We start from the raw sequence: 17,500 nt of genomic DNA, 5'->3' as shown, positions 1-17,500 counted from the left end.
ATATCCACCTAGTGTAGCAACTTTTTTCGAACTGATAGAAAAAAAGATATCTTTGTTTTCAACAGAAAAACTTTTTTATGATGAATTCGATAATCCTTGGAAGTCTTTGAATGAACAAAAAAAAAGAATTTTAAACAAAATAGTTATAACTAGAATTCTACTTCTCGATAAGGGATCCCCAACTCTAGTTGGAGATGTACTGCAAAAAAGGACTCAATTATGTATATGTAATGATGAAACTAAAAAAGAATATTTACCAAAAATATATGATCCGTTCTTGAGTGGTCCTTACCGGAGACGAATCAATTTACTTTTAGGATTCTCAATGCTAAATGAAACTTCTAGAAAAAATGATAGTGAGAACATTTGGACAAATAAGATTCATGCTATCATTCGTAATAATAACAACGGTTTCTTCGATGGAGTTACAATTCCTTACAAGGCTAACGCAAGTGATCAAAACTCGATTGACCTAACAGAAATCAGTAAAAAAGTTCCTCGCTGGTCATACAAGTTAATCAAGGAGATAGAACAAGTGTACGACATAACCGATGGAGAGCTCGTGTTAGATTATCAAATTCGTTCAAGAAAATGCAAACGCGTAGTAATTTTAAGTGACCTTAACAAAATTAAGAAGATTTCTACTTCTACTCCTACTTCTACTCCTACTTCTACTCCTACTTCTACTTCTACTCCTACTTCTACTCCTACTTCTACTCCTACTTCTACTCCTACTTCTACTTCTACTTCTACTCCTGCTTCTATTCCTGCTTCGACTTCGACTTCTATTCCTGCTTCGACTTCGACTTCGACTTCAACTTCTATTCCTGCTTCGACTTCGACTTCAACTTTTATTCCTGCTTCGACTTCAACTTCTATTCCTGCTTCGACTTCGACTTCGACTTCAACTTCAACTTCTATTCCTGCTTCGACTTCGACTTCGACTAATGAGATTAAGTCGAAGGACGAACCAAAGGACGAACCAATGGAACAGGCTATTATACGCTATGCCAAGCAATGGGATTTTCGTCGAGAGATAATCAAAGGCTCTATGCGTGCTCAACGACGTAAAATGGGTATGTATCAACTGTTTCAAGGTGCAAATTCTTATCTTTTCTTGGGCAGACACAATTTTTTTTTTTCTGATTTTTGTATTTATATTCCTAGACTAATGGAAAAACTTGATAGACTTCGGATACGGACAAACACAGAATTGCCTATTTCGAATAATGGAGAAGAAAAGACAAGGGAAGATCTGAAAAACGAAAAAAATCAAGAATCGATAAATCTGAAGGAAGAAAAACATATACAAATAGCAGAACTCTGGGAGAGCATACGATTTGGTCAACTAGTAAGAGGTTCTCTGTTAATAACTCAAGCATTTTTGAGAAAATATATTATCTTACCCTCAGTGATAATAGCTGCCAACCTTACCCGTATACTATTATTGTCACCTCCTCACTTTTTTGAGGATTTTAAAAATTGGAAAAAAGAAATATATGTAAAGTGCACATATAATGCTATTCCATTAGCAGAAAACGAATTTCCCCAAAATTGGTTAACAGACGGTATTCAAATAAAGATCTTATTTCCTTTTCGTCTGCAATCGTGGCACAGATCAAAAAAGATAGAAAAAAAGGATTTTTGTTTTTTAACAGTTTTTGGAACGGAAACTGAACAGCCTTTTGGGTCTGCCGAAAACCCATTCTTGTTTTTTAAATCCGACTTAATAGAGTTAAGAGAGTTCATAAAAAAAAAAAAACAACAATTAAAAAAATGGAGAACGAAGTATTTTCGAATATTTTTACGTTTAAGAAAAAAGGTTTTTAGAAAAATTAATATTGCAAAAGAAAAATGGGTCATCAAACCCATTTTATTTATAAAAAAAAGACTAAGAGAATTCTGGCAAAGAAACCCAATTCTATTATTGCAATTGAAAGAAATATACAAGTTGACTGAAGCTAAAAAAGAAAACAATTCAATAATAAGTAATGGAATGATCCAAAGCTCGTCTGGGTCTATAGATTCGATAATTTTGTCATTGAGAGAACGAAAGATGAAAGAGTTGACTGATAGAATAAACACCATGCTAAAAATAATTGAAAAAATGAAAAAAGACAGGCAAAAAGAGTTGCTAAATACAAAAATAAATATTAGTCCTAACAAAATGAGTTATTATGATAAAATATTTGAATCTCAGAAAAATATTTTAAAGATATTAAAAAAAAGAAATGTACGATTTATTCGTAAATCGTATAAGTTTCTAAAATTTTTTGTTCAAAACATATACATAGATATCTTTCAAGGTATCATTAATATGTCGAGGATTAATGGCCAAGATTCAAAAATTACAAAATCCTTTTTCAATAATGAAGCAAATCAAGAAAGAATTGATAAACCAAATCAAAGTATAATTATTTCAACTATCAAAAAGTTACTTTCGAATATTACTAATAAGAATGTAAAGAATCAGAATCTAAAGATGTTTTGGGACGTATCATACTTGTCGCAAGCATATTTATTTTACAAATTATCACAAACAAAAATTATTAACTTATCTAAGTTAAGACCTGTCTTTCAATATCACGGAACATCTCGTTTTCTTAAGAATGAAACACAGGATTATTTTGTTGAAGTTGTTGGAGCACACGAAATATTACATTCCGATCTAAAACAAAAGAAACAAAAGAATCTTGAAAATTCTGGAATGATAAATCCATGGAAAAACTGGTTACGGGGTCATTATAACTTCGATTTATATCCGATTAGATGGTCAAAATTACTCTCCCAAAAATGGCGAAATAGAGTCAAGCAAGATCGTAAAAATAAAGATTTTAACCAATGTGATTCATATGAAAAAAAAGGATTAATTGATTACAAAAAACAAAATCCTTTTGAAACACACTACTCATTACCGACTAAAAAAAAAAAAAAATATATATATGATTCTTTATCATATAAATCTATTAATTATGAAGATAATAAAGATTCATATATTTATGAATTACCAGTACAAGTAAAAAATAATCAAGAAAGTTGTTATAAGTACAACAAGGATAAATGCAAATTTTTTGATATACTGACTGATCTCCCTATCGATAAATATCTAGTGAAAAATAATTATCCAGTGAAAGCTAATATTAGAGGTCTGGAAAAAACTATGGATAGAAAATATTTTGATTGGAGAATGCTGCATTTTTCTATTAAAAATAAGGGCGATATACGAGTCTGGAGACATAATGAGTCTGACACGAACAGTAAAAAAAATACTCAAAATGGGGTTAAGAATTTTGAACTAATTCAAAAAATAAATAAGAAAATAATTAGAAAAATAAAAAAGAAAGAATTGTTTTATCTCACAATTAATCAAGATAAAAAAAGCAACCCATCCAACAATAAAAAACAAATCTTTTTTGATTGGATGAGAATGAGTGAAAAAAAAATAAGTCGTTACAGATCGAATTCGAACCCTAAGTGGTTCTTTCCAAAATTTTTGATACTTTATAATGCATATAAGATTAAGCCATGGATGATACCAATCAAATCACTTCTTTTCGATTTGAATGAAAATGAAATTTTTAGTAAAAAAAAACTCATTGAAAAGAAAAATGGAAATAAAGCAAAAAAAGAATCTGTGGCCAAAGAGGGTGTTGACTCAGTTCTCTCAAACCACACAAAAAATCTTCAAAAAGATTCTGCGGGAGCAGATGTGAAAAAAGGTATAAAGAAAAAGCAATCCAAGAAAAAGATCGAAGGGAAGCTTGGTGTACTCCGAACAGGCCATTTTCGTTTTCAATTGAACTGGCCTAATCCCGAAATAAGTAAAAGCCTTTTCATGAACCTCAACGGATTTTCTTTCATGCTTAGACGGCTAGATCTCAAAAAACTTAGTCTAGCCGCTATTCGCAATAACGAATTCAGTCTGGAGTTCCTGCTACCTCCGTCGGACGATATAACTTTTCACGAGTTACTTGAAAAGGGAATATTTATTATCGAACCCGTTCGTCTGTCTCTAAAAAATGATGGAAAATTTATTATGTCTCAAACCATAGGTATTTCATTAGTTCAGAAGAATAAGTACCAATTGAATCAAAGATATCAAGAAAAAGGCTATCCTTATAAGAGGAGTTTTGCTGAATCCATTGCAATACATCAAAAAAGGACTGAAAATAGAACCAGCAATCATTATGATTTGCTTGTTCCGGAAAATATCTTATCCCCTAGAGGTCGGAGAGAGTTTAGAATTCTAATTTGTTTCAATTCTGGGAATAAAAATGATATCCATAGAAATACAGCATTTGACGATGGAAATAAGGTGAAAACAGATGATCAAGTTTTGGATAAAAGAAGCAAACATCTTGATAGATATCAAAATCAACTAAAAAATTTAAAGTTATTTCTTTGGCCCAATTATCGATTAGAAAATCTAGCTTGTATGAATCGTTATTGGTTTGATACCAATAATAGCAGTCGTTTTAGTATGCTAAGGATCCATATGTATCCACAATTGAAAATTCGTTAATGCTACATTTTTGCTATATTGCCCGTACCATATATGGTATATGAGGACAAAGAAATACACATATGGCACTCTCTTAGATTCTGATAGACGATATTAATTCAATGACGTATCTATTCGATTTAGAAATGAATCCAGAAAATATTCTTATTTCATTTTAAATTCAAATTTGCAGTCTAAATATTTTTTGTGCATGCAGAAATATACCAGACTTTTGTATACCTATCTAAATACAATTTTCAAAAATTGAATTGCTAAATTTTATAAAAAAAAAAAAAAGAAATTCTTAATCAAAGTAAGATTATTGTGTATATCAAATTAAAATGAGTAACATTATTATTACTGATCACTAATAATTTATAAAAAAAATAAAAAAAGGAGGCTAAGGAGATTTCATTTTATGGTAAAAAATTCATTCAGCTCAGTTATTTCGCAAGAAGAAAAAAAAGAAAATGGAGGATCCGTTGAATTTCAAGTAGTCAGTTTCACCAATAAGATACGAAGACTTACTTCACATTTGGAATTGCACAAAAAAGACTATTTATCTCAAAGAGGTCTACGTAAAATTCTCGGAAAACGCCAACGATTACTTTCTTATTTATCAAAGAAAAATAAAATGCGTTATAAAGAATTAATTAATCAATTGGATATTCGGGAGTCAAAAACTCAGTAATTTGAAAAGTAATTTTGAATTATTTGATTTATTAGATCTTGAATTTTTATGAACTTATTTTCATTTTCAGCAATTCATGGAAAGATGAATCGAGGAAAAACTTATGAATGGACCAGCTACAAGAAAAGACCTCATGATAGTCAATATGGGACCTCACCACCCCTCAATGCACGGTGTTCTTCGACTCATCCTTACTTTGGATGGTGAAGATGTTATTGACTGTGAACCAATATTGGGTTATTTACACAGGGGGATGGAAAAAATTGCAGAAAACCGAACAATTATACAATATCTACCTTATGTAACACGTTGGGATTATTTAGCTACTATGTTTACAGAAGCAATAACCGTAAATGGTCCAGAACAGTTGGGAAATATTCAAGTCCCTAAAAGAGCCAGCTATATCAGAGTAATTATGTTGGAGTTGAGTCGTATAGCTTCTCATCTGTTATGGCTTGGCCCTTTTATGGCGGATATTGGCGCACAGACTCCCTTCTTCTATATTTTCAGAGAACGAGAATTAGTATATGATCTATTCGAAGCAGCTACCGGTATGAGAATGATGCATAATTTTTTTCGTATCGGGGGAGTCGCGGCTGATTTACCTCATGGATGGATAGATAAATGTTTGGATTTCTGCGATTATTTTTTGACAGCGGTTGCTGAATATCAAAAACTTATTACACAAAATCCTATTTTTTTAGAACGAGTTGAGGGAGTAGGTATTATTTCTGGAGAAGAGGTCATAAATTGGGGGTTATCAGGACCAATGCTGCGAGCTTCCGGAATACCATGGGATCTTCGTAAAGTTGATCGTTATGAGTGTTATGACGAATTTGATTGGGAAGTTCAGTGGCAAAAAGAAGGCGATTCATTAGCTCGTTATTTAGTCAGACTTGCTGAGATGACGGAATCCGTAAAAATTATTCAACAAGCTTTGGAAGGAATTCCAGGGGGACCTTATGAAAATTTAGAAATACGATCTTTTGATCGAGCAAGGTCTCCGGAATGGAATGACTTTGACTATCGATTCATTAGTAAAAAACCTTCGCCAACTTTTGAATTGGCGAAACAAGAACTTTATGTGAGAGTCGAAGCCCCCAAAGGGGAATTGGGCATTTTTTTGATAGGGGATCAGGGTGGTTTTCCTTGGAGATGGAAAATTCGCCCGCCGGGTTTTATCAATTTGCAAATTCTTCCTCAGTTAGTTAAAAGAATGAAATTGGCTGATATTATGACAATACTAGGTAGCATAGATATCATTATGGGAGAAGTTGATCGTTAAAATGATAATTGATACATCACAGTCCCAGATATCCATTCTTTTCGAGATGGATTCTAAAGATTCTATGAATCTATGGTACTGTCCCTATGTGGACTACTGTATTGGAATCACCATAGGCGTACTAGTAATTGTATGGTTAGAAAGAGAAATATCCGCAGGAATACAACAACGGATTGGACCTGAATATGCTGGTCCTTTGGGAGTTCTTCAAGCTTTAGCAGATGGTACAAAACTACTTTTTAAAGAAAATTTGCTTCCATCTAGAGGTGATACTCGTTTATTCAGTATCGGACCATCCATAGCAGTCATATCAATTTTACTAAGCTATTCAGTAATTCCTTTTGGTTATCGCCTTGTTTTAGCCGATCTCCCTATCGGTGTTTTTTTATGGATTGCCATTTCAAGTGTTGCTCCCATCGGACTTCTTATGTCAGGATATGGATCCAATAATAAATATTCCTTCTTAGGTGGTCTACGAGCTGCTGCTCAATCAATTAGTTATGAAATACCATTAACTCTATGTGTATTATCAATATCTCTACGTGTGATTCGTTGAGACATAAACTTCTCCCACTTTTTTTCGAGAAAAGGGTTGAAATGCAGTTGAAAAGATATCCTCATTTTTATATTTATTATTTGGATTAATGAACTAAATCAGATAGTTATATGAGTGAAAGAAAACAGCTTATATAAATAAAAATTAGCAGTCAAAATATTGAGTCTCATTTTCTATGTATAAGAGTTAAGCAGAAAAAAATATAGGCGCAAGAGAGCCCCAAGATTGGGTCTATCCTGTCTTGAAGCGGACTCAAAAGATCAACCGGTTTGAGTTTTCACTATTATCTCTATGTACTACCATATGTGTATTACCATAACACAGCCGATTGAGCAAAAATGAGTGGATGGTTAGAAACACCAAGATATACAAAGGATTAGTAATGGAGATTTTCAAAATTATCCAAAAGAGAGAGAAGGACATTTTTGAAAAAATGCATAATATAAAACGAATACGAATTGGGGCTTTAAGTTTGTAGAAATGATCAGGCAGTACTCCCCACTATTCCGATCCAGAGTATACGCCTATCCACCCATTAAATAAATGACTATCCGAAACGAAATAATCCCTTATTTAGTAAGTACCCTTTTTCTCAGAAAGAAGAATAGGAACGAAAAAAAATGGAAAGAATCCAATTACAACAAAAAAGAGATATTTTTTATTGTTTCTTATCTCCATTACTATATGCATTTCTTTGCTATCTCCCTATTCAGAGAGATAGAATTCATGTCCGAATTCATGAACTAATGGAATAGCCAATTTTTTTTTTTTTTTCGTAATTGAAAACGATGGGTTATTGATATTTATAATAATATTGATATTTATAATAAATAGTATTTTAGTGAAGAATTAAGTTATTACTCAACAAAGAAATTTTTTTTTAAGGATGAGATCATTCAGAAGTAACTTTTTCTTTATTATTATAACAGACAGAATTCTATTGGGTTAATTGGGGAACACGATAGATTTATTTATAGTATCTACAAAAAAAGACATAGCAAGATAAACAATCCCGATACGCTCCTTAGATTTATTTAAGGCCCTCAAGGAGCCGTATGAGGTGAAAATCTCATGTACGGTTCTGTAATAGCGATGAGAACAGTGATGTTATTACCGACTATGATTATCTAACAGTTCGAGTACCGTTGATATAGTTGAGGCTCAATCAAAATATGGTTTTTGGGGTTGGAATTTGTGGCGTCAACCTATAGGGTTTGTTATTTTTCTAATTTCTTCCTTAGCAGAATGCGAGAGATTACCTTTTGATTTACCAGAAGCAGAAGAAGAATTAGTAGCGGGTTATCAAACTGAGTATTCGGGTATAAAATTTGGTTTATTTTATGTTGCTTCCTATCTAAATCTATTAGTTTCTTCGTTATTTGTAACTGTTCTTTACTTGGGTGGTTGGGATATCTCTATTCCATACATATTAGGTTATGAACTTTTTGAAATAAATAAAGTGTATGAAGTCTTTGGAATGACAATTAGTATCTTTATTACATTAGCGAAAACTTATTTGTTCTTGTTCATTTCTATAGCAACAAGATGGACTTTACCCCGACTAAGAATAGATCAACTATTAAATCTCGGATGGAAATTTCTTTTACCTATATCTCTCGGTAATCTATTATTAACAACTTCTTTTCAACTTTTTTCACTGTAAAGGAATACCATATTCTATATTCACGACTTGCTCAAACAAGAGAAAGAAACAAACATAAAATTCTTTAGAGATATTCCAATATGTTCCCTATGGTAACTGGGTTCATGAATTATGGTCAACAAACAGTACGAGCTGCAAGGTACATTGGTCAGGGTTTCGTGATTACTTTATCCCATGCAAATCGTTTGCCTGTAACTATTCAATATCCTTACGAAAAATTAATAGCATCGGAGCGTTTCCGCGGTCGAATCCATTTTGAATTCGATAAATGCATTGCTTGTGAAGCATGTGTTCGTGTATGTCCTATAGATCTCCCCGTTGTTGATTGGAAATTGGAAACGGATATTCGAAAGAAACGATTGCTTAATTACAGTATTGATTTCGGGATCTGTATATTTTGTGGTAACTGCGTTGAATATTGTCCAACAAATTGTTTATCAATGACTGAAGAATATGAACTTTCTACTTATGATCGTCACGAATTGAATTATAATCAAATTTCTTTGGGTCGTTTACCGATGTCAGTAGTTGATGATTATACAATTAGAACAATTTTGAATTAGAATTTGCCTCAAATTTAAGTTTAAAATAAGTAAATCTGTTGATTAAAGAGTAATTGGAAATTACTAAGGTTCCGTTTTGATCTAAAGAAATGAGGTTTCTTTCGTTTTGTTTGTTTGGTCACTACCTACAACTCCAAACTATTGATTCATGAGAATTGCAGCTTAATTTAGATTGAAACTATATATTTCGAAATATATAGTTTCAATCTACTCTACTCTTTCAGATCAAGACTAAGATTAATACAATAACTGTACCTACATTAATTCACACCCCTTAAGATTTAATTAGGAATTGATTATACATTTTTTTTCCTGGTCAGATCAATAAGGTCATGAAAAACATTTAGATTTATTTATCTCTTTTTTTACCACATATAATGGATTTGCCTGGACCGATACATGATTTTCTTGTAGTCTTGTGGGGATCAGGTCTTATATTAGGAAGTATGGGAGTACTATTATTTAACAACTCCATTTATTCTGCTTTTTCGTTGGGACTGGTTCTTGTTTCTATATCCTTATTCTATATTCTAGCAAACGCCCAGTTTGTAGCTGCTGCGCAACTCCTTATTTACGTGGGAGCTATAAATGTTTTAATCATATTTGCTGTGATGTTCATGAAGGGTTCAGAATATTCCAAAGATTTTAATCTTTGGACCGTTGGGAATGGAGTTACTTTTCTGGTTTGTACAAGTATTTTTGTTTCACTAATGACTACTATTGTGGATACGTCATGGTATGGTATTATTTGGACTACACGATCAAATCAGATTCTAGAGCAAGATTTAATAAGTAATAGTCAACAAATTGGAATTTATTTATCAACATATTTTTTTCTTCCATTTGAACTCATTTCGATCATTCTTTTAGCTGCTTTGATCGGCGCAATTGCCGTGGCTCGCCAGTAATAAATCTTTAGTTAGAAATAGCATAAATTAAACTTTGTTCTATGTTATCACACACATTCCCCTTCAATTCTATATTGAAGAATTTTTCGGTCTAAACTCAAAATTCTTTTATTCGATCGATTAACAATATATTCCCTTGTTCTGTACTTTTTTTGTCAATTGAATTGAATCTATTACATTTTTGTTCATATTGAAATGAATCGGAATTGATAAGGAGTTGATCAATCATGCTCGAACATGTACTTATTATAAGTGCCTATTTATTTTCTATCGGTATCTATGGATTGATCACGAGCCGAAATATGGTTAGGGCCCTTATGTGTCTTGAGCTTATACTGAATGCAGTTAATATGAATTTCGTAACATTTTCTGATTTTTTTGATAGTCGCCAATTAAAAGGGAATATTTTCTCAATTTTTGTTATAGCTATTGCAGCCGCTGAAGCAGCTATTGGCCCAGCTATTCTTTCGTCAACTTATCGTAACAGAAAATCAACTCGTATCAATCAATCGAATTTGTTGAATAAGTAGTATTTATTTATTTATTTATGAGATAAATTATTATATTCATCAAGTAAAATTATCTGTATCATACGTAATCCATTATAATGTTTACGAAAACGTAAAAATTCAAAGTATCTTGGTCCTATCGCATGAGTTAATCTGAAAGTAGATTTATTATCAAAATTCTGATAAATTATTGACTCATCTGGTATCTAAATATATAATTCATTTACAAATTTACTCGATCCGAAAATTTCTAGGTCTTAAAAAAAATTATAGATCCAATGTCACATTCAGTAAAGATTTATGATACATGTATAGGGTGTACTCAATGTGTCCGAGCTTGCCCCACAGATGTATTAGAAATGATACCTTGGGGCGGATGTAAAGCTAAGCAAATAGCTTCGGCTCCACGAACGGAAGACTGTGTTGGTTGTAAGAGATGTGAATCTGCCTGTCCGACGGATTTCTTGAGTGTTCGCGTTTATTTATGGCATGAAACAACTCGAAGCATGGGTCTAGCTTATTGATACGTCCTCTAAAAGCCCCCTTGAATACATTTGATTTCTTTTTTACCGACAAAAACTCGTGCTCGAAAATAAATATACATATATATATTTTTTTTTATTTCATTTTCGAACATGGGTTTTTTTAGTCCAAGTGTATCTTGTTTTTACTACGAATTATTTTCCTTGGTTAACAACAGTTGTAGTTTTTCCAATATTTGCGGGTTTATTACTTTTCTTTTTCCCTCATAGAGGAAATAAAGTAATGAGATGGTATACTATATGTATCTGTGTACTCGAGCTGCTTCTAACAACCTATGCGTTTTGTTATCATTTCGAATTAGACGATCCATTAATCCAATTGATGGAGGATTATAAATGGATCCCTTTTTTGGATTTTTACTGGGAGATTGGAATCGATGGACTTTCCATAGGACCCATTTTACTGACGGGGTTTATCACCACTTTAGCTACTTTAGCGGCTTGGCCAGTTACTCGAGATTCCCGATTATTCTATTTTCTAATGTTAGCAATGTATAGCGGTCAAATAGGATCATTTTCTGCTCGAGACCTCTTACTATTTTTTATCATGTGGGAGTTCGAATTAATTCCCGTTTATCTACTTCTATCGATGTGGGGCGGAAAGAAACGGTTGTATTCAGCTACAAAGTTTATTTTGTACACTGCGGGAGGTTCCATTTTTTTGTTAATGGGAGTTCTGGGTATCGGTTTATATGGTTCTAATGAACCAACTTTAAATTTTGAAACATCAGCTAATCAATCGTATCCTATAGCACTGGAAATACTATTCTATATCGGATTTCTTATTGCTTTTGCTGTCAAATCACCGATTATACCCTTACATACATGGTTACCAGATACCCACGGAGAGGCACATTACAGTACTTGTATGCTTCTATCCGGAATCTTATTAGAAATGGGAGCATATGGATTGGTTCGGATCAATATGGAATTATTACCCCACGCCCATTCTATCTTTTCACCCTGGTTGATCATAGTAGGCATAATTCAAATAATCTATGCAGCTTCAACATCTTCGGGTCAACGCAATTTAAAAAAAAGAATAGCTTATTCCTCCGTCTCTCATATGGGTTTCATAATTATAGGAATTGGTTCTATAAGCGATACGGGACTGAATGGAGCTATTTTACAAATAATCTCTCATGGATTTATTGGCGCTGCGCTTTTTTTCTTAGCGGGAACAAGTTATGATAGAATACGTCTGGTTTATCTTGATGAAATGGGAGGACTGGCTATCCCAATTCCAAAAATATTTACGACTTTCAATATCTTATCGATGGCTTCCCTTGCATTGCCCGGTATGAGCGGTTTTGTTGCAGAATTAATAGTCTTTTTTGGAATAATTACCAGCCAAAAATATCTTTTAATGACAAAAATGGTAATTACTTTGGTAATGGCAATTGGAATTATATTAACTCCCATTTATTTATTATCTATGTTACGCCAGATGTTCTATGGATATAAGCTTTTTAATGCTAAAAATTCTTATTTTTTTGATTCGGGACCACGAGAATTGTTTGTTGCGATCTCTATCCTTATACCTGTCATAGGTATTGGTATTTATCCAGATTTTGTTTTCTCATTATCAGTTGACAAGGTCGAAGCTATTTTATCTAATTATTTTGCTAGATAGTTTTCATAAAAAAATGAAACAGCAATACTATAATAATTTTTTTTAATCGTTCGTTGCACAATAAAAAAAAGAAGTCTTTTTTCTTAAGTTAAATAAAAAAATGAATTGGACTTCCTCATACATTTGGCTTTTGTGAGAACCATTTGAATCACAGTTTTCTAGTCTATACCCTCTCATGTTTGTGGTCGTCAGGCCCTTTCTTGAATGAATTCAATTAGATGTTAATGTAAACGGACCATAACTATGTAGCCCTATCCCTAATAGATTGACCCCAAAATAGCATATCCAAATTATAAGAAAACCCATAGAGGCCACAATTGCGGAATTTACACCTTCAAAATTTTTATTTGTTCGCGTATGTAAATAAATTGCGAATATCGTCCAAGTAATAAATGCCCAAGTTTCCTTTGGGTCCCAATTCCAATACGATCCCCAGGTCTCATTAGCCCATACTGCCCCTGAAAGAATACCTATGCTTAAAAAGATAAACCCTAGACTAATAATACGACAACTCCAATGATCTAATTGTTGAATCAGTTGAGACTTATAATAATTCTTCGAAGAAAAAAAGGAAGTGTTTCTTACAAAATAGTTCCCTTCGTTGATGGATTGGATCTCATTAAAGGAAAATAACGCATTTAATAAATTATTGTTTTTACAAAAAATTCTTATAGCTTTTTGAAAGGTAATCACTATAAGAGCTACTGAAAATAATGATCCACATAAAAGAGCGGCATAACCTAATACCATCATACTTACGTGCATCATTAACCAATGAGATTGGAGAGCGGGAACTAATAGTGGGGATGGATGCATTTCAGTTAAAAAACCTGAAGTAGCAAAACCTTGTGTAAAAATAGTACTGGCGCGGTTATTGCGCTTACACTTAATGGTTTTTATATTTTTAAAATACGTAAATAGATGAATAATGGAGAAAGCCCATGAAAGAAATAGTAATGATTCATATAAATCACTTAATGGTAAATGCCTCAAATAAATCCAACGAGTAACTAATAATCCTGTTATACAGAAAAAAGTAGCTATCATGCCCTTTTCTGACGAAACATAGAGTCCTACGGTTTCATTGATTAATAAGGTTATTAACTGAATTGTAATGACAATTGAAATGACCGAAAAAGATATATGAGTTAATATATGCTCAAAAGTTGAAAATATCATAAAAAAAAAAAAATTGAAAGGTCCCTCAATTCAATTATTTGAATTAATATCTGGGACTTGAATTTATTATATTATAGAACTTTTTTTTATAATTTTAAATGGCATGCCGCCACTCGGACTCGAACCGAGATGCTCTAGCACTGCTTCCTAAGAGCAGCGTGTCTACCGATTTCACCATAGCGGCTTTCTCGAAATCATAATAACCTATTATTATTCAATCGTCGAGATTGAAAAAATCGAATGAATTTTCAATTCAATGGAATATTTTTGTAAAAAATATTTATCGTGGATAAAAAACTCTTTATTTTTAAACGATAATTTCATTAAAGTAAAGGGAAAAAAATAGGAGATTTGAGCGTTTCCAATAAAAATCTTATCCGATTTCATTTATTTCAATAAGAATTTAAGGTGTCCATTTTCTTCATTTAATAATTCTTTTATAGAATTTTGCAAACCAATTTCATTATGTATTCGGTGGGATATATTCTATAATAGTAATAATGATTTCTACAAAAGAAATAAGGTAAGGGTTCATAGAATTAAAAAAAGAAGGTTTTAACTTAATCAACTAATGTCGTCGTTTCAATGTCTTATTAAATTTTTAATAAAGAGTTTCAGTTTACTTTCTATATTTCGATATTATATATAATATCGAAAATATATAATAAAATCAAAAATGAAGAAAAACTTTTTGGTTTAGTGGGGCGATGGGGATTCATATTTTCCCCATCCCGAAAATGATAAAACAAAGATATGAAAAAGAAAGGTCAACCCTTTTTATTCTTTGAACAGAAAAGTAACATTTTCTATTTTTTAATTGAGTAAACGAAAGATTTAGTCTATTTTTTTTTTTTACATAGCCTACAAAAAGGAAAAGGGATTTCATATTTATCTGCTCAAAACATTAGGGAAATTCCACTAATTGCTTTGATAAAAGAAAAAATTCTTATTTATCTTATTTAATTATTTATCTTTATTTATCTTATTTAATTATTTATCTTATTTAATATATATAAATTATAAACGAACTTTTACTAAGGTGTTTTTTGAGTCAAACCAATTCAGCTTATTCCAATCTTTCAGTATTTATTTGATTTGTCCCCCCAAAAACTTTTTGAATTACCCGTTGAAAGAGATTTTGCTGGGGAAAAAGCTTTCAGCGCTGCCCGACGCCCTTTGCTTTTCCAAATATTTTTCCGAATCCGTTTTTTTGATATAGAAGTGCGCTTTTTTGGAAGTGCCATTACAAAATTATAATTGATTATTTATTACTATAGTTGAGTGTGAAAGACATCTATTGTTCAAAATGAATTGTTCTTTACTATTTATTATCCATTTATTCTTGAAATTAGAGTATACTCCTAATATAGCTATCGAAAATTCTAAATTATTAGATTAGAAACAAAGAAAAAACAATATATATATAGTGTTATTTTGTCAAAAAACAAAAATTGTTTAATGATTCGTAGAATTTAATACAAAGAAGTCTTATTTTAATGGATCAACTTGTAGACTGTCTTTTATTTTATGATTGATACCAAAATAAAATAGTGTTTTTGGTCTAATTATTCTTTCTTGCTCTAGAGCGGGGAATTTTTGTAATGCATACTAAATAATAAAGAAAATTTGCAGTTTCTATCTTGTGAAAAAATTTGACTTAAAAGTAATGGGTGTGTTCATTAATAGTTTCAGTGGATCATCTTATTTGAACAGTTGGAACTTCGTGACTTGAAATATTTGAAGTATTTGGCAAAAAATTAAGAATGGAAGAATAAAATTCTATTTAAGTTTTGGATATTTGAATTTGTTATTAACTGATCCTTTTGAAAAGAGATAAGAGCTGGTGAATCAGAAAAATTAATTAGGAATTTAATATACTTTTTTATGGAATATACATATCAATATTCATGGATCATACCGTTCATCTCACTTCCAATTCCTATCTTAATAGGAGTGGGCCTTCTACTTTTTCCGACGGCAACCAAAAACCTTCGACGTCTGTGGTCGTTTCCGAGTATTTTATTGTTAAGTATAGTTATGATTTTTGCCGTTTATCTGTCTATTGATCAAATAAATACTAGTTATATCTATCAATATGTATGGTCTTGGACTATCAATAATGATTTTTCTTTAGAGTTGGGCTACTTCATCGATCCACTTACTTGTATTATGGCAATATTAATCACGACTGTTGGAATTATGGTTCTTATTTATAGTGACAATTATATGTCTCATGATCAAGGATATTTGAGATTTTTTGCGTATATGAGTTTGTTCAATACGTCAATGTTGGGATTAGTTACTAGTTCGAATTTGATCCAAATTTATATTTTTTGGGAATTGGGTGGAATGTGTTCTTATCTATTAATAGGTTTTTGGTTCACTCGACCTAGTGCGGCGAATGCTGGTCAAAAGGCATTTGTAACTAATCGCGTAGGGGATTTTGGTTTATTATTAGGAATTTTAGGTCTTTATTGGACAACGGCGAGTTTTGAATTTCGGGATTTATTTCAAATATTCAATAACTTGATTGATAATAATGAGGTAAATTTCTTATTTCTTACTTTGTGCGCCGTCCTATTATTTGCAGGTGCTGTTGCTAAATCTGCTCAATTTCCTCTTCATGTATGGTTACCCGATGCTATGGAGGGTCCTACCCCCATTTCGGCTCTTATACATGCTGCTACCATGGTAGCAGCGGGAATTTTTCTTGTCGCCCGGCTTCTTCCGCTTTTTATAGCAATACCTTACATCATGAATCTAATAGCTTTGATAGGTATAATAACAGTACTATTTGGAGCTACTTTAGCTCTTGCTCAAAAAGATATTAAGAGAAGTTTAGCCTATTCTACAATGTCTCAATTGGGCTATATGATGTTAGCTTTGGGTATGGGGTCATACCAGGCTGCTTTATTTCATTTGATTACTCATGCTTATTCAAAAGCATTGTTGTTTTTAGGATCGGGGTCCATTATTCACTCAATGGAATCGGTTGTTGGATATTCTCCAGATAAAAGTCAGAATATGGTTCTTATGGGTGGTTTAACAAAGCATGTGCCAATTACAAAAAATGCTTTTTTATTAGGTACCCTTTCTCTTTGTGGTGTTCCACCCCTTGCCTGCTTTTGGTCCAAAGATGAAATTCTTAATGATAGTTGGTTGTATTCACCGATTTTCGCAATAATCGCCTGTTCCACAGCAGGATTAACAGCATTTTATATGTTTCGCATTTACTTACTTACTTTTGATGGACATTTAAACCTTTATTGTAAAAACTACAGTGGAAAAACAAATAACTCCCTTTATTCAATATCATTATGGGGTAAAGAAGGATCAAAAATCATTAAAAAAAACTTCCCTTTCTTCTCATTATTAACAATGAATAATAAAGAAAGGTCTTCTTTTTGGATGAAAAAAACAATATATCCATTTAATAGTAATGTAACAAAAAAAATGCGCCCTTTTGTTAG

General features: G+C 32.0%; 12 protein-coding genes and 1 non-coding gene; 10 read left to right on the top strand and 3 right to left on the bottom strand. All coding sequences in view use genetic code 11, as the record gives it.

Annotated features, from left to right (window-relative positions):
- The window catches only part of ycf1 (hypothetical protein), a 5,640-nt gene extending 1,118 nt beyond the window's left edge, over window positions 1-4,522 (top strand). The window contains exon 1 of the mRNA in view: window positions 1-4,522. This exon is cut by the window's left edge and continues 1,118 nt beyond it. Within this exon, the coding sequence (YP_247658.1) occupies window positions 1-4,522 (4,522 nt within the window).
- Window positions 4,523-4,919: 397 nt separating this feature from the next.
- On the top strand, window positions 4,920-5,192 carry rps15 (ribosomal protein S15). Its single transcript has one exon. The coding sequence runs from the start codon at window positions 4,920-4,922 to the stop codon at window positions 5,190-5,192; it is 273 nt and encodes a 90-aa protein (YP_247657.1).
- A 103-nt stretch (window positions 5,193-5,295) lies between these two features.
- Window positions 5,296-6,477, top strand: ndhH (NADH dehydrogenase subunit 7). The gene has a single exon. It carries the CDS (start codon window positions 5,296-5,298, stop codon window positions 6,475-6,477), a length of 1,182 nt encoding a protein of 393 aa, YP_247656.1.
- A 1-nt stretch (window position 6,478) lies between these two features.
- ndhA (NADH dehydrogenase subunit 1) lies at window positions 6,479-8,696 on the top strand. One transcript has 2 exons: window positions 6,479-7,019; window positions 8,158-8,696. Exons 1-2 carry the CDS (start codon window positions 6,479-6,481, stop codon window positions 8,694-8,696), a joined length of 1,080 nt encoding a protein of 359 aa, YP_247655.1.
- An 80-nt stretch (window positions 8,697-8,776) lies between these two features.
- On the top strand, window positions 8,777-9,259 carry ndhI (NADH dehydrogenase subunit I). The gene has a single exon. The coding sequence runs from the start codon at window positions 8,777-8,779 to the stop codon at window positions 9,257-9,259; it is 483 nt and encodes a 160-aa protein (YP_247654.1).
- Window positions 9,260-9,636: 377 nt separating this feature from the next.
- On the top strand, window positions 9,637-10,167 carry ndhG (NADH dehydrogenase subunit 6). Its single transcript has one exon. The coding sequence runs from the start codon at window positions 9,637-9,639 to the stop codon at window positions 10,165-10,167; it is 531 nt and encodes a 176-aa protein (YP_247653.1).
- A 224-nt stretch (window positions 10,168-10,391) lies between these two features.
- Window positions 10,392-10,697, top strand: ndhE (NADH dehydrogenase subunit 4L). The gene has a single exon. It carries the CDS (start codon window positions 10,392-10,394, stop codon window positions 10,695-10,697), a length of 306 nt encoding a protein of 101 aa, YP_247652.2.
- Window positions 10,698-10,954: 257 nt separating this feature from the next.
- On the top strand, window positions 10,955-11,200 carry psaC (photosystem I subunit VII). Its single transcript has one exon. The coding sequence runs from the start codon at window positions 10,955-10,957 to the stop codon at window positions 11,198-11,200; it is 246 nt and encodes an 81-aa protein (YP_247651.1).
- A 148-nt stretch (window positions 11,201-11,348) lies between these two features.
- ndhD (NADH dehydrogenase subunit 4) lies at window positions 11,349-12,851 on the top strand. The gene has a single exon. The coding sequence runs from the start codon at window positions 11,349-11,351 to the stop codon at window positions 12,849-12,851; it is 1,503 nt and encodes a 500-aa protein (YP_247650.1).
- A 210-nt stretch (window positions 12,852-13,061) lies between these two features.
- On the bottom strand, window positions 13,062-14,030 carry ccsA (cytochrome c biogenesis protein). The gene has a single exon. It carries the CDS (start codon window positions 14,028-14,030, stop codon window positions 13,062-13,064), a length of 969 nt encoding a protein of 322 aa, YP_247649.1.
- A 104-nt stretch (window positions 14,031-14,134) lies between these two features.
- On the bottom strand, window positions 14,135-14,214 carry trnL (tRNA-Leu (UAG)). Its single transcript has one exon. It is a non-coding gene; the product is annotated as a tRNA-Leu (tRNA).
- Window positions 14,215-15,109: 895 nt separating this feature from the next.
- On the bottom strand, window positions 15,110-15,274 carry rpl32 (ribosomal protein L32). The gene has a single exon. It carries the CDS (start codon window positions 15,272-15,274, stop codon window positions 15,110-15,112), a length of 165 nt encoding a protein of 54 aa, YP_247648.1.
- A 640-nt stretch (window positions 15,275-15,914) lies between these two features.
- Window positions 15,915-17,500, top strand: part of ndhF (NADH dehydrogenase subunit 5) — a 2,247-nt gene continuing 661 nt past the window's right edge. The window contains exon 1 of the mRNA in view: window positions 15,915-17,500. This exon is cut by the window's right edge and continues 661 nt beyond it. Within this exon, the coding sequence (YP_247647.1) occupies window positions 15,915-17,500 (1,586 nt within the window).

The sequence above is a fragment of the chloroplast genome of Cucumis sativus (assembly GCF_000004075.3).
Source record: "Cucumis sativus chloroplast, complete genome".
NCBI classification, from domain to species: Eukaryota; Viridiplantae; Streptophyta; class Magnoliopsida; order Cucurbitales; family Cucurbitaceae; genus Cucumis; species Cucumis sativus.
The sequence above is the reverse complement of the archived record's forward strand: the minus strand, read 5'-3'. Positions and strand labels throughout refer to the sequence as shown.